We start from the raw sequence: 17,178 nt of genomic DNA on the forward strand, positions 1-17,178 counted from the left end.
GGGAGTTGTTTCAGCAACTTTTATGTCATGTTCTGAAGACTTATGTGATAACTGATGAGCTAAGCCCAACACAGGGACCTAGAAGCTAAATTCTACATTGCTTGTTTCTTTTGTTGCACAGACTTTTGTAGAAATGTGCAGATGTAGTGCCAGCAGAATTCATATGGGTGGTTCATCTTGGGTTAGAGGAGCAAGCAGTGGTAGATGGTGGCTGAAGGAACTTTCTTTGGCTGGCACTTGAATGCAAACAGTAGATATCTCTACAAGAAATAATATTCACTAACAAGGACTGTGCCATGGCTTTCTAATAATGTTGGAGTGTTTTGATGAGTTGGCTTAGCTTTGTTTGTAATTGATAAGACAGTGCTGCAAGTAACAGTGCCTCCAGGTAGAAAGCCAAATAAATACTTTTGTTAAAGTAAATATGAATGCAGCAGGTGAAAATGAGTTTATAAAATACAGTCCAGACCTACATCAATAGAAAGTTCTAATTCATCAAGTTGATTCAGTAATAGATAACAATAACTAAAAAGCTGTTGTTTAAAAAAAGGCCTGCAGCAGTGAAATGTGCCATTAAAAAAAAACCACACAAACTACCCATGAGTAAAGCACTGTGTGAGCTGCTGAAAGCACTCAATTAAAATGCTGATAAATCTGTACTCGTAATAGTATAGCAGTTAGTATAATTCTGATAAATATGATTCTGAGGTATGAAATATATTGCTTTCCCATGAGAGGGATTAATCGGCTTTTTTGTTTACAGTAAATAAATAATGAAAAAGAATAAGAAAATTGCTGCAGTATGACTGTATCAACTGAGCTTTTTCAGTTCTCTGTTAGTTCTCAGCCTGAGTAGTCAGTATACACAATTATGTATGGGAGTATAAAATATATACAATGTCAAAAAGAATATATTTTATGGCCAGGAAGCATTTGATCTGGGCATTAAAGTAAAATTCTGCAGCAGGGAAGCACACAGTTGCAGCAGGAAGTCCAAGAGTTTGTAGCACAATATAAAGACAGTAGAGCTGTTTGTAAGGCACTGTAGGGTGGAAACAAGCATTCCCTTTGTTTCGTATTAATAAACTACAAATAAGTATCGGCATCCTGAGCAGCCCTGTGGAACATCAGGGAGCACTGACTGCATAACGCTGGGCTTAAATGCAATTTTTTGAACAATTATGGCAAAATGTACAAATAGTCTGAAAAAGAAAAAAAAGTATTTGATCATATTTCTTGGAGTCATAGGGATCTCCAACTGAGAAACCATCTGATCTCTGTTCTCCTCATATTTCTAGCACTATGATTTGTTGCCATGGAGAATATAAGCAATATATCAGATTCTTGTGGTACTGTTTCTCCACTTGGGCATTGTCTCCATACTGTGTTGAACCTCTCCCTTTAAATGATCCACAGAAAATGTGAAATGTGTGAACTGTGAGGAATGATGGTGTAGTGCAATGCACAGAATCCTATCAATGTCAGTGGGAACCTGGTGGGAAGAATCGGGAAATTGAATGCCCCTCAGACATGATGTCATAAAGTGCTAAATGTGTTGACTTTATTGAGTACCCTCTCTCTCTTGTTTTCTTGTGAAAGAGTCAGTGTGGCATCTTCATACATTAGTACGTTCCAGATTATCAAAAAAAAAAAAGTACATATCTGGTGGGTGTGATCAGAGCCACATTTTGTCTGGTTTATGTTTATGCCACACTATTAATAAAAGGTAGTCCTCTTCAATTTCCTCATGCCCAGCTGCAGGAAAATGGAGTCAGGCTTTTGCTTGTACCTGTTCAAAGGAGTTGATGTCCTGTAAATATTGTGTCTTCAGTAGTCCTTGTTGTTGCCTGTTAGAGCCTTCACAAATTACGTTCTTGTCCCTTGTCTTGGGCCTGCCTCACTGTTGGGTAGAGGAGAAAATGGTTGTAAAAGAGTTGCTATACTTTGGATGCGCTTTTTTGCTACTTACTAAAAAAAGTAGGGGGTGAGGTGTTGACGCTCTATAATGAATGACGTGCATAAAAGAAATGTGCAGACAAATTGTGCTGGAAAAAGATGCCACTATCCTTTGTGCTACTTGCTCTGTATAAGAGAGCAAATATGGAGGAAAAAGAACATTTATTGATTTTTCGTACTTACAGCAGTATTTGAGGATTTGGGAAACCCACAAAAGTAAGCAGAAGTTATGTGTTTGCTTTACTAGCAGAAGTGAGAGAGGCCCAATGGGAGAAGCTTTAGTTTTGCCCTCAGTCACGCAGTCAATGCAGCTTTGCTGTTGCAGGGATTTTAACTGCCATTCTTACAAGTCAGTAGAATTACTGTCCATCTGTGGAAATAGTAATGGTAGAAAGTTTGGGAGAGGGAAATACAGTGGTTTTTTTCCCAGTGGGAAAAGGAGCATGAAGTCGCTGCTGTTTTGTAAAGACATGGTCTGTAACTGATAAAATCTCCCTTGCAAGACCAGCTTCTGGAGAGGTAATGAGATGAGCAGGTGTCACTGCTGTGTCATGCAGTGCTTACATCTAAAGCGTGACATTCCCAACAGAAAAATGTGCTCATATGAAGAGAGATGCAGTTCAGAGATGCCCTGTAATCTGCAATTTGAGAGCTCAAGCTCACCACAGATCTCCCAAATTTCCATTCAGTGTGTATCGTTTCTTTGACTGACTTTGAAAATATAAGCCTGTTGTGCCATGCTCAAACTGGAAAATAGCAGTGCTCAGTAAAGCCAAATACTTTTGTGGAAAGCATATCACCTTTCTGTCACTTCTAGCAGCAGAAGGGAGAGCACATAAACTACGTAGAGTAGATGCTAGTTATAATGTCTAACAAAATACTGGAAAGTACCTTTGGTAATGAGCTTGGCTTAAGAACTTGTGTATAAACTAGAAGAGAGAAAGAGAAAGCAAAGTGTTTTTTTCTTTTTTTTTTTAATGAGAAACTCATCGAACAGATTACTTGTTATAAGTGATCTTCTTCCATCTAGTTGTTGCTGTTTATGTTGTAGAAGAACAATAAAGGAAAGATGAAAATGTCCACATTTCTTATAATATTTGCTGAAAACCTCTAGAATAGCCTCTCTGGAGTGTTGAAGGAAACAACTTTGCCACAGACCTGCCAGAACTTCTGAACTGAAGTTCTATGTCCAGCCAGTTCCTGAAATAAAGCTATAAACAAAGCAGCAACTATAGTGTTCAGAGTCTATTTCAGATACTGGATATTACAATCCAAAGGAAATTTTCCTTTGGCTCCCACATATATTAGTCACGATTCCATGTAGGAGGAATATGCAGGTTATTGTCTTTGAAGACAGTTATATAGTTTGTATCTTAAAAGACAGACAGAAATATTCTTTATATGATATTTTAAATATATAAAAAAAAAAGGGTGAGGGGGAAGAAGAACCATTGTTAAGATTTTTAATGGGAAGTACTATAGTCTTATATAAGTTATAGGTATGGAGTTAAGAGAGCCATGAAGTAGTTAGAGAGAACCGAGTAATGAAATTCCCAACATTCTCATTAGGTCTTTCATGGCATGCTCATAGGGGAGAGTATTCTATTTAAGGCAGGTAAAATAATCACAATGACAATGAAGACTTCTATTGGGATTGAAAAAAGTAAAATAAAGCATGGCACGAGCAAGCAGTATGCATTATTGGTTACAAACTATTTTCCCTGGAGACTTCTCATAGAGAAATGAAGACTGGGTCATCCAGGGGAACAGGGACAATAATTCCAGCAAAGAAATAAACACGCTTCTGTTTCAGGAATTAGGACTAAAACCTATCTTAATGAATTGTAAACAATGAAAATTCTAACACCTATTTTTAGACAAAGGAATTTCAATTGTGAGTTGGAAAATGCAGTGCACTACAGGAAAATCAAGAAATTTTTTAAAAGGCATAGTTATTGAAATTGAATTCTTTTATATAAACCACCTTTATTGATCTTTTAACTCAGTTCGCTTCCATAAACTCTTCATGGAGCATCTTTGAGATGTATCAGTTAATAAAATTATTAAGGTAAATCCTTCTATTTATAACCAAAGCTTAGTGATGCTTTTTGTTTGGAAATGCACATTTGGAACCATTCTTGTACTTCACATGAGGAATTGTTAATGTTTTACTCTCAACCCTGTATTTCCCCCTTTCCTTCCCAATGTGACTGTGTTCACTGTAACCACGCAGAACAGTTCTTGTAAACTTCACTAATAATGGCACAACAAACAAGATGATGGGCTGCAGAAGCAGTGACAGCCTGAAAATTTGCTACTTTGGATACTTTGTTAGTGGCTTCTGTGTTCTTCATATCTGCATTGCTCTCGTATTTCTAAGGCTGAAGTGAATGCTGGGTGTATATGGAGAATAAATGTGTGCAAATAGAAACAAGCTAAAAGAAAATAAACATAGCCTATAATTTAAGGTGTAAAACAAAGCAAAAGATCTTAGAGTAATATATTCCAGTCTGGAAAGATTTGCCTTTTAACCATAAGCTCACATTTATTGTAGTGAGTGAAGTGGTGAAATTCCAGCAGTGGTTGCAGTTCTGTGTTTCATTGGCTTGGCGTTACCACAGGCCTGTTTAACCCCTAAAAGAATTCAAAGGACAGTACATTTCTTCACTTTTAAAGGACAAACAAGAGTTACAAGCTATCAGCTTTCATGTGATTGTGACTTCTGAAGTCTTCATTCCTGAATGGAGAAGTGGATCATGGAAGTGGATAATTTGCAACTCATGTTTGTCCTTATGAAGATCTTGTTTGTTCTTTTGTTTAAGATAAAATACATATTCACTTAGCAGGCATCTTGTGTAAGGAAGAGGCTACTTCCCAGTGTAAAGGCAGTCCTTTCAGTTGTTCAATCAAATGGTCTCTAGCTTTACAATGTATTATCTGAAGTGCTTTTATAACCTGTAATTAAACCATTCTTTCAAATACTTAATAGGTCTCAAATCAAGATAACTAATATTTTTGAATGTGTTTCAAAGCATAGCAAAAGTGAAAATGTCAAAGCAAATTAGAAGTTAGAAATCAGCATTCCCAGATTTGCACAAGCATGCGAGGAGGGGATAGATACTGTATGTTTTTTGTGACTGAGGATGTACCAACCTCACCGACGTTTGCCCAGTAAATATCTTTAAAGAGTAAATGTCTTTAAAATTATTTGAAACTCAAAATTCCTTATGAACTTTAGGTTAATTAAGAAAACCCTAAGGAAGCACACCTTGTAGTGTATTTCCTAATATAAAAATATGAACAAGCAGCTGTATGTTCAGGAAGTAGGGTCCTCTGTGATGACCTGAAATAACAACATGATTCTTTGTCAAGTATAATTCCTTGGGGTGTCACTGTCATCTAAATTATCTTTATCCAATCTCTTTCAGGAGCTGGTGGCTGGTCCCCGCTGGACTCAAACGAGCGGCAGTGGCTCCAGGTTGATCTGGGAGACAGAGTGGAGATTGTTGCGGTCGCTACCCAGGGCAGGTACGGGAGCTCAGATTGGGTAACCAGCTATACACTGATGTTCAGCGACACTGGCCGCAACTGGAAACAGTACAGACAAGATGACACCGTCTGGGTAGGTTTGAATTGCAGATGCCTTTGCCCCCAGATCTTTCTGGTTCATGCTCATTTTGGCATTTGGAGAAACGTCTTTGGTTTCAGATCAGAGGAGTGCTGTAGTGGTGTGAGCACAGACCCAAGTGACTCTACAGGATATTTTGATCTAAATGGGTTATGTCACTGACTGTCTGTGTAATACAAGTTTAGGCCTTCAGGACTACATGGTTTTTGAGACTGTGAGGGTGCTCAGGGCACTCAAAATGACCTGCATGCTTCTGTGCCTGGTTGGCTTGGATTCAGGCACACCAGGGTAAATGGGGATAATCATCTACATACTTTCTCCAGGAAATATGGAAATTAACTCTGTGTCTTATGCATACTTGCTGGCCAGAACAACAGGACTCATGCTGGGGGAGGTGGGTGGTAAATTGCTCCTTGGCTGGAGAAGGCTGGAGCTGCAGCATGAGTGGTGGGATGATTTAGCAGATACACTAAAAGTGCTCAAGGCTCTTCCTAAAATTTTAATTTTGATGCTTGCTGTGTCTCAAGTTCAACGTGTGGCCATGCCAGGTGCTGTCGGTAGGACTGCTTGTGGTAGCAGTGCAACCTCAGGTGTGGATGGAGAAGTTTAAAAGTCTTCCTTTCATATGAAAAACGTGAATTGTTAGTGAATTGTTAACGAACGGTAGCATCCTCCCTGTGCTATATTCTGTATTCTATATTCTGTAGTTCTGAGGATCAGTAGCCCTGGTAGCATGACAGTATGCAGTGGTAAATGAAACACATTCTTCATGAAAATAAAAGGGAACTTTTTAAGGGTGATCAAATAGATTTCTGGTTCTTGTCTTAATTTTTTCTTTGGTTAGCACCTTCATTAAATGCTGTCACAAAAGCAGATTTTGCTTCCAGACCATATTGACTGCGAATGAGGAGAGTGGTGGTGCAGCAGGAAGAGGGGAGAAGGGCTGCTTAATTTTTTCCTGAGCATGTTGCAGGCAGTGGGGATGCATGTAGAGGGAGGTTAACTTCTGCGGTTTTAAAATCCATTGCATTGCCACTGTCTTTATTTTATCATGGTTTAATTTAGAGAAAGCTAAGGAAATCCTTCTTCCTTTAGGAAGACAACTTTGGCCCAAGGATGATCATAAAGTTGTGAAGTGTGGCTCTGCTTCATCTGTCACTTATAAAGTTATATTAGGCTGTCTTTGCTCCAGATACTTATAAACTTTTTTAATTTTAATTTTTAAAAACAGTGGAATTCCATTCTGGACTGAATATCGTGATCATTTAACCTGGCTCTTGACTTCCACCCTTGGGACTTAGAAATCCAGAACTGAGATATTTTTCCAGACTTGGTGTCTTTAAGTGCTTCTTTCTTTGAAAATATTATGTGCCTTGTTAAAATTTTATATTATGACAAATTATTTTTTTATTATGTGTCTAACTTTTCAGTCCTTTCCTTTTTGGAAACCTTTGACCTCTTATTTTCTTTTGTATATTTTTCCCTGTAAGAAGAAACTTGAAAAGACAACACAGAATTTTACCATAACAAATCTTCATGCCCTAAATCCGATTTTGTGAGTTTCTGATCTGGCACCTAATATTGCACACAAGAATAAGAACAAGCCTAACAGGCATTTAACAGTGAGTTAGGATTTATGAAGAACCTGAACTCTCATGTTTTACTAAGTGATTAGGCATGAAGTTCATTCAGAGCAGATCCTGACACAAGTTCTAACGCTTCAGTAGATCTGGTGGCTTACTTTCTGGAGGGGTAATTTTTTGTATGCTTTTCTAATGGAAAAATGCCATAGGCTACAGAGGATAGTTTTGTATATAACTGAGGAAAAATGAAATAGAATTTGGATGTGGAAAAGGTAACACTGGAAAAGGATTTGGATGTTTTTCCCCTCACATTAGTTTTTACAAGTCACACTGACCATGCGAGCCAGTAACATAATTCCAGTCCAGAAGAACAATTTGCTCCAAGTCCCCAGGCAGACGGCTTGAAGAGATGGTTGGGGTGCATCGCCAAACTTCGTTGTTGAAAATATCTGATAGTGAAAATCCAAAGTGAGCTCATTTGATGTTTCATTAGACTCTACAGCCACCTAAACTGGCAAGTCTCATTAACACCTAGGAGCTTGTATGCTTGCCCATGGAATTAATGAAGATCAAGAATTCCTTCTGTACAATTTTTATTTTAACTAAAGCAAAAGTTGATTCTTTTTTCCTGGCACTTTTAGATTTGTTTCACTGAATTAAATTAGATCTTGAGAGCTATTCAGAGCACAAAGAGGAAAGCCAAAGAGGCTTTCAGAAGCTTGTATAGAATTATAATTTCAAATTTTGCAGTGTTTCTCTTTTACTGGCATTAATCCTTTCATTAGGCTTTTTTCTAACTAAGAAGAAAAATAGAAGTGTGCTGTCCAGCATGCTGTATGTTGAAGGCTTTTCTATAAAAGCCAGACCCTTGGATGAAATGAAGACAAACACAACATGATGCTTGTCCTAAACATCTGTCTGTTAAATAGCTGAAAGGGAAGTTCTGTATTGCACACCTCTAGGAAAGAACCGTCACCCTCAACATAAGGGAAGGCAGTGGAGTGAACCATTTCACAGGGACAGGAAAGCAGCACCCCAGGGTGGACTCCACTGTCACAATCTGTGATAGTGTACACTGTACCAATCTATCACAAGGTTAATAGCTTCAACCTTAGGAATCTGTGTCTGTGCTGGTATTGGCTGGGGTAGATTTAATTTTCTTCATAGTACCTAGTATGGGGCTATGTTCAAGGTGTTTTCGGCTTCTCACGCCACCCTGCCAGTGAGAAGGCTGGCAGTGCACAAGAAGTTGGGATGGAACACAGTCAGGACAGCTGACCCCAACTGATCAAAGAGATACTCTATACCATATGACGTCATGCTCAGCAATAAACTAGGGGGAAGGTGGACTGGTGGGCTGCTGCTTGGGGACTGGCTGGGCATCGGTCAGTTAATGGTGAGGAATTGATTTCATTTGTATCACTTGTCTTTCTTGGGTTCTACTTATCTCTCTGTTATTTTCCTTTTCATTACAATGGATTATTAGTGATATTAGTATTTTTATTTTATTTCAATTATTAAACTGTTCTCATCTCAACCCATGTGTTTTCTCATTTTTACCCTTCCAGTTCTCTTCCCCCCCATCCTGCTGTGGGGGGAGAGAGTGAGCCGCTGTGTGGTGATTAGCTGTAGCTGGGGTTAAACCATGACCAACCCTCTTTGGCACCCAACATGGGGCTCAAAGGGTTTGAGATAATAACATATTGACCAGAGCATATTAGAAGGGATTTTATCTGTTAACAGTTGCAGATCACAATATTGATTCATCTGTTCTCGATGTTTATGTGATCTGCACCATGCTCTTTTTTTTGCTATACATGTTAAAGATTCATGTTGGCTTTTGCAGTTTGCTGTGCTCTGTAGTGATTAGTGATGTTTAGCCTGAGAGATTTGTTATTAAAACACTGACCTTGAGCTTAATCTGGTATTTGGGCTCTGTACTGAAGCCATTACTGTACTTTGGGTACCATCTCATGGAGACAATTAACAATTATACTTCTTTCTCCAAGAGGCTTTTTGTGGAGGAAACAGATAGGCACTTTTGCCACCTTCTTTTATGTTGTTTTCTCCCTTCTTACAATAACTTCTCAGTATCTTGAATGTCCTTGGGTAGTTGAAATACTTCTATTGGTATTTCTTAGGAATATTGCTTCTGTTTTATCTAAGGTTAACAAACAATTTAGGAATATGACCCAGGATCTGCAAGAGTATGGTCATGGGTGACATGGCATGTGGGAGAATATGGGCAAGTATCTAGAGAACTTCTCACTTCCAATGGTCTGGAACTTCACTTCCAAACAACTACAGGATCCTGATCTAATGGAAAGTGGAGACTAACAGTTGGACTATCAAGGCAGTTGGACTATCAAGTCATGATGCTGCTGAGTGCTGCCATACCAGACATGCTAGAACTCCAATATGAACTGGAGTCAAAGGCCACCAAATGGTATGCAACAATTGGTATCACAAACATGTTTTTCTCGGTCCCTCTGGCAGCCACAGTTTGTGCAGATCACAGTTTCCTTTCACATGGAGGAGTATCCAGTACACCTGGAATTGACTGCCTTGGGTCAGAAATACAATCCTACCATTTGTCATGGATTATTACAGACTGCTCTGGAACAAGGTGAAGCTCCTGAACACCTGGACTGTTGTGGTTTAACCCCAGCCAGCAACTAAGCATGACACAGGCACTCTCTCACTCTCCCCCACCAGCGGGATGGAGGGAAGAGAATTGGAAGTGTAAAAGTGAGAAAACTCATGGGTTGAGATTAAGAACAGTTTAATAATGGAAATAAAATAAAAATACTAATACTACTACTAATAAATTGTAATGAAAAGGAAAATAACAAAGAGAGGAATAAAACCCAAGCAAGCAAGTGGTGCAAATGAAAACAATTGCTTACCACCAACTGACCGATGCCCAGCCAGTCCCCAAGCAGCAGCCCCCCAGTCCACCTTCCCCCTAGTTTATTGCTGAGCATGACATCATATGGTATGGAGTATCTCTTTGATCAGTTGGGGTCAGCTGTCCTAACTGTGTCCCATCCCAACTTCTTGTGCACCCCAAGCGTACTCGCTGGTGGGGTGGTACGAGAAGCAGAAAAGGCCTTGACTCTGTGTAAGCGCTGCTCAGCAGTGAGAAAATGTCCCTGTATTATCAACACTGTTTTCAGCACAAATCCAAAACATAGCCCCATATTAGCTATTATGAAGAAAATTAACTGTACCCCAGCCAAAACCAGCACATTCTCCTGTTGTTTTTTTTGGGGTGGGCACGGTGGTCTGTCTAAGCAAGATTCAAGGTAGGAGTCTCCTATCTCAGGGCAAGGTGGCAACTTAGGTTACTTCTCATCCACAGGAAGTGGAGGGGTTAAAATCTAGGTTATTGTGGAAAATGAGACACTTCAGATGGTTGGGTGGGAAATGAATCCCCCCCCCCCCCCCCCCCCCCGGCTTTAACTTTGGAGCTCTTATTTTTGCAGTCCTTAGGACAGGTTTTAGTACTCTCTATGTCCCTCAGAACTTTGAGCTTTTTAAGATTTCCTTTTTAAATTTTTGTGTATAAAGTGCTAGATGTTTACCTGCTTTACTGCTGTTTGTTTCAGAAAGCTGTGCTTTTCCTAACTTAAGAGGTAGTCAACACTGACTCATAGCTCAGATGGGGTTGTGAAATCTAAATCATTTTTACCTGGAGATCATTAGATGACATCTGCTGTATCAATATAAAATATTGATATGCACTAGACCTGTCAGGTTTGCTGATACAGCTTCTACTTCAGTAAAACTAGCTGGAAGTTTGCGCTTTGCTGTACGGATATTACTGAATGTCTCGCACCAATGGCTCATTGGTGACGAATTATCATTCATTTGCGACTGTTGAAAGGGGAGATTATGTATCAGTATAAGGGACCTAGGTAGTCTGGTGAATACGTTTGTTTTCTGAAGGCAATATAACTATGTGGAAAACCTTTTGACAGAATAATGATATACTCAATTGCTGAAAAGGGTGTAAGAAGCACCTGGGTTTCAAGGCAAGCATTTTATTTCAAGTAGAAGTCAGAGGTTTTGCTTTGTTTTAATTTGTTTGCGTTCCAGCAAAGGGAAACAGGGTGTTGAAATCTCTTCTTAGCTATGTCTGTTAAGCTAAAACTGGCAGAAATCTTCAAGCTCTACTCAACCCAAGTCAGATTTGAACTGCAGTTTCTTCCAGTCCATCTGCATGACCTGTGGACAAAGTTACGGCCTGTTCCCAGCTGGCTGGACTGCAGTGCTCTCTTGGAGGAGGAGGTAGTTAGTGGCACAGCCTTTCCCCACTGCATGTCATGGGCCATCGGCCACATTTGGTGGAAACAACAGGAAGGCAGTAGCTCCTTTTATAATCCCTGAATAAATCTGCCTGGATGAAACTTTTCCTAATCATGTCTTTGCAAATGTCTGATGCTCCATATTGCAAGTGGTGCTCCTGAGGAGTTGTTTCCAGCCATCTGGGTATAGGTTTTGTCCACCCATATGGCATATGTGTCCTTCAGTGCATCTGAGACCCGGGTACATAAATTCTTTATTGGGCTGCTGATAAGACAGACGTTTGCACGCCAGTATATATAACATATCACTAGTAAAAATCCCTTTCTCTTTATAGAGATTACAAGGCTTATTATCCTCCTTTCACGGCATGCATACAGCTCCCATCAACTTCACCGTTAATGAGCGCTGCATAGACAGATCGCGAGGAGAATCAGAAAACCTCTTACATTTTCACTCAGCCTGTGTTTATGATGTTAGTAAATTCTGCAGCTGGAATTGAAGACAAGACAGATTAGCCATTTAAAACCAATTTTCCAACCCCATTTGTATTTAAATAATCTTGTTACAAAAGGACTCTGTGGTTCAGAGCAAACTAGACTTATAATTATATTTTCAATATGGATAAATCAGCTGTGTGTGGACATACTAGCTATTGATTGGGAGACATAAAACATAAATCTTATTGCTTGTAACAAGTAAATGATTTTTCAGTGTTTTTAAGTGTTGAATAATTCAGAATTTACTTTACCTGCATACACACCACAGCTTGAGTCAGTCCAAATTGTGTATATTACTGGGACAAAAAGTCTGGGCTGTGATACAATGGTATTTCATTTTAGATAGCAATTTTTATGCTAGCTATATTGAAAATACTTTACAAGGCTGAAAAACACAACTATGCAGGAAGACACAAAAGAAAGGGGATGGAGCAGGCATAGATGTATGCAACAAAAGGAGAAAAGAGATGTTCTTTAGACTAAGTTTTGAAAGGAGAAAGGGAAGTTGTGGAATTGGAGATAAAGGGAGGCTGCTCTGACAGTGGCAGAGAAGGCTCTTAGAACAATGAATCTGTGCAGAAAGCCAATGAAGGGGAAAAATAGCATAGACAGTAAGGAGATACATCATACTCTGTGCAAATACGTGCACATACTTGCACATATTAAGCAAAAGTTTGAAGCTGACTGTTAGTTGGTGAAGCTTCTTACACATCTGCTGTCAGCTGCACATGGAAGGACAAAGATGGCTTTGGGTGGAAGGGGGACTGTAAGCCTGAACCCCAAAGCTGAATGACAAGATAGGAAGTATGCTTCTGGTGTTGGACCATGACACCTAGGTCATGCAAGGTACAGAGCAGAGCTTTCCCCATGGAGAAGTGCCATAGTGTCAGTCCCACTTCTTGCAGGTGCAAGGGTGCTGTGCAAGGCTGGAGAGTTGACATGAGGCTGAGGATGCATTAAGAATATGCAATTATCAGGGGAGCAGGAAAAGTGTTTAATAGAGGTGATAAAGATCCCTTGCATCCCCTTTCCTCAGGAAAATTCTTACTTGCATGTGTGAGCTTCTGCTGAACCCGAGGCTTTTCTAATGAAATCTAGAGGAGGGTCACTCTTAATTGGCTTATAAATCTACAGGAGTGCTGTAAACTTTCCCATTTCCACTCTAGTTGGATAATGATCGTGGAACTGTTTTGGCGAGTTAATTATTGTACGCATAGTTAGAATATTAATCTTCTTGTCAGATTTATAGATGTGCTAATTTATTCTAAAGCATCTTTTAGCTTCTAGTCCTAATGCCCTCCAGGCAAGGCCAGAGCAAAATTCCACCTGTAGTGATGAGAAATCCTATATTGTTTGCTTGGATTAGAAAATGAGTTTCTGCTTGTCTTGTTATACTGCTTCCTGCTGTACTAGTATTCAGATATATTTAATCTCCTCTATGCATAATACTTATTGCCAGTCAAAGAGGTGTTAAACAGTAAGTACTATGGATTATTTTCTTTTCCATCACCTTTGCTCTAAGAAGCAAAGAAGAAAAAAAAAAAAAAAGCCAATTGCTACTTTCAGTAGGAATGAAGGAACCAGTTCAGTCTTGCTGCAGGAAGCAAGATTTTTCAGAGTTTTTCATCACTTTTTCTATAAGACCTCTGTTATTACAGGTTTTGAAGAGGCAACTATTATCCATTTGTTGTATTTGTGACTGTTATGATTTAAGACTGTCTGATTCTGAGATGCTGTTTGGATGTTACTAATTTGCTTCTAATTCTGGTTTAGCTTACCGAGCTGGCTGCAAACCTGGCCTCTTGAGCACGTTCTCAGGAAGTCTATCTATTTCTTGATATTGTCAAGGCATTTCTCCCATTGGGAGGATAATTCAAAGTGTCAGTATATCTGCTTTTGCTAAGTACACTCTGTACGGATTTATGCCTGAATAAAATGGATATACTTAGATTGCAAATTACCCTTTAGTGTTGAGATACTTGAGTTAGCCTTAAGCTAACTGAATTTTGTATGAATTCTGTGACCTTACAATGTGCTTTTATAGTTGGTTAACTGTAAAGTGATATTAAGGTGGAGTCTAGAGAATTTAATGCTGGTATTAACATGATAGTCATCAGTAATGTCTTCAGTAATGCTCCATGCTTGGTATTTGGCAGCAGTTCACCCTGACCCAGGAAACTACAAGAAATGTGGTTATTTCCAGTCTGTGACATCGTCACTGACCTCCCGCTCTTATTCCTTTGCAAGTTGCCTGAAATGTACCTTTTCTGTTACCATTTAGCACAGGAAGGCTGTGAAATGTTCCTTGATTTCTCTTTCCTACATTCTAGATCTTCTGTACGATCTTGTCTCTCTGCTGCTTCATGCTAGGGACTAGAGAGTATGACTTCACAGTGATGGCCCTAGCCAACTGGAGTGGAAAGTCTGGTTGGTATGGTTCTGGCTGGTGAAGTCTGGCCCTAAAATATATATGTCTTCCAACTGCCTCCAGCAGATTCGTCTGCCACAGCCAGAGAGCTATTGTTTTCCCTTCCAGGCATCTACTAAGAGAGTAAATGTTAGTGGCAGCATGCTAAGATGGTTAATGTGGAAAATAGTGGACATTTCCTCTCAGATGGGGGATTTCATCCAGCAACTTCTTTATATCAGTAGACCACGTTTCATTATTCTTGTTTGAAAATTCTATGGTATGTGAAGCTATAAATAGGTGCCTTTACAAATTATAAATAAGTATGGAACAAATAGTGCTTCAATCCATATGCTTCCAGAACTCAGGTCTTAGCGAGTTTCTTTGCAGTTGTTTGGTACGTTTTGGAACAACTGAGAATAGCTCTAGCTGTTTTAACAGCCAGTTCTTTTGGAGACCTGGCTAGCAGGTGTACTCTTACTGTACTATCATGTATTATAAAATAAGACAAGTTGTCCTGCTGCTGAAAAGTGTGTCACTTCCACTAATTCACTCTTAGATTAGATTAATTCAAATAACTACCTAGGTTATCAGCTCTGCTGGTCTTACTTGGTCTTCAGTAACTGTTTTAAGATTGTACCTATTTTGCTCTGAGCCCTTTCTAAACTTTAGATTATTCCTGTAACGAGAAGCTTGTGGAAATGGCACATAAGTGTAGTGGAAATGGCACATAAGAAGAGGCAAGCTATAAACAAACCATTGCAAACCACTCTAGGTCTGTGATTTTATTAAGATATTAAACATTGATAGAATGCCATTGATAGAAGCAAGTTTTATTAATTTTTTTTTTTTAACTGCCAGTGCCTGGACTGGAATATTCCAAGCCTGGAAATAGTGTTTCTATAATGCCCAATATAGACAAAATATAAATATTTAATAGATTTTATTAGATATGTTGCCTAATTAAAAAAGAAAGAATAATTAGTGAGATTACTGATATTTTCAAAAATGAATGCAAGTAAAATTCTTAGTATGGGGGGACCTCTTTTAATACATTGTCTTTCCAAATGTGTGGTGTATATTTTTATATTCTTTCAATGTCTTCCAGGTTTGAGTGCATGAGAATTTTAAAAACACTTATATAATCATTAATCTTGAAGGTCATTATACCAATTGTACTTTTGATTCTCAGAGCTGTTTCTCAGGGGAATGGGGAAGGATAGAAATCCTTAGAAGATCCCGTGAGGTACAAAAAAATTAAGAACAAAAATTAGTGTCTGCAGAATAAATAAGCCTGTCCATGTTCCTTTGAAATTTGACTTAACTGGGAAACTTTTTAATATGCATCTGACACTTTTGGGGAGCTGCATAGACCTGTTCTGCAGGATTCAGTTTATGTTTGTGGAGTTAGTAATCAAAGATAAAATAATGTGTGAGCAAACCAAGATAGAGAGTAAATCCTGAAGTAGTATTACTTGAAGAACTTTCATTCTTCAGGGAATAAGTATTCATGAGCTGGGGGTAGAAATGCAGTCCTGAAAACATGATAAAATGTTCCATATATATACCTTTACAGCTTGGGGGAGAGAAGAGATTCAGCTCAAATAAAAGCTAGTCAAACAGTTGTACTCAGAGAACATTTAATGCGAGTCACTTATTTTTATTTCAAATATTCAGGGTCCCACATCAGTGATAAGAAAGGACAAATCTTCTCTGGAGAAGATTCTTGCTTTCCTGAGATGAGGTTTGGTAGACTTTGGAGAATTTATATGGAAAGACTAACTGTCTTGGAGTATTTCATGTTTAGGTTCAGCTCTCGAAAATAAGGATTTCATTTGAACAGCTTCTATTTGGAAATTAGACCTATCCGTTTAAAATATGTATCATGGTTGCCTCAGGAGGGTCTATGTCTTGATAGAAAGTCAAGAAAGCGTCCAGACTTGTGGCAGTTAATTTAAGAAAGCTGATCCAAAAGAACTTTACACCTTCCACTTGGGAACTGTTTTGAAGACTAAAGTAATTCTGGCAATGCCTAGCAATTCTATATAATCTCCTTCAATAAATCCCTACAAATCCAAGAGATGCAGGCCCTTTTGGCACTAGGATTATAGCCATTTTTGGCTGATGCTTTCAAATCCTTTCTTTGGGTGCTGTTGGGGGAGAGTTGAGATTCTTGAGATTGCAGGACAGTCTCAAGACTTTAGCTGCAGGGCAGTCTCAAGTACTTTATAGTAGTATCAAAAGAAAATTGCAATCTGAGTTCTGGATCCATGTTTTCTAATCCTATTTTACACTTCAATGTCATTCTTTGATGAGATTTCCTAAACAGCTAAAGTGTGACCTACTGCCTCTGTGTCAGACCCAAACCTCAGTTTTCCTGGTAGTCTCTGGGCACAGATAGCTGCTGTTGCACTACAGAGCTGGTCCACAGTTACTCAGCTCTCCTTGTCAAGTCCTTCAGACTGAAAGTATTTGTATGCCAGTCATAATATATGTGTGCCCAGTAAACAAAATTTTCCATTAGCAGTATCCTTTAATGGTAATACTTGAAAGTTGCATATGCTCAGCAGATGCTTCTTGGTGCTTTCTCATTTGAACTTCAGTTGAAAAAATTAAATAGAAGGAGAGAAAAAATGCCTCCTGAAAAGCCTTTTGTGGTCTATCATTCAGTAAATAAAAACAGATAGAATTTAGTCAGAAGAGCAGGTACCAAAATTCATCCTTTTTGAAGGATATCTTTCAGATATTGCCTTCTTGCATCAGCTGGTACTTCAGGGAAGAGTTTTTCTCTCCAAGGAA

General features: G+C 38.9%; 1 protein-coding gene across 1 annotated transcript in view; it reads left to right on the forward strand.

Annotated features, from left to right (window-relative positions):
- The window catches only part of CNTNAP5 (contactin associated protein family member 5), a 294,595-nt gene that overhangs the window by 73,369 nt on the left and 204,048 nt on the right, over positions 1-17,178 (forward strand). The window contains exon 3 of the mRNA XM_074828793.1: positions 5,385-5,578. Within this exon, the coding sequence (XP_074684894.1) occupies positions 5,385-5,578 (194 nt within the window). The remainder of the gene's footprint in view (positions 1-5,384; positions 5,579-17,178) is intronic.

This window comes from Strix aluco, chromosome 6 (assembly GCF_031877795.1).
Source record: "Strix aluco isolate bStrAlu1 chromosome 6, bStrAlu1.hap1, whole genome shotgun sequence".
NCBI classification, from domain to species: Eukaryota; Metazoa; Chordata; class Aves; order Strigiformes; family Strigidae; genus Strix; species Strix aluco.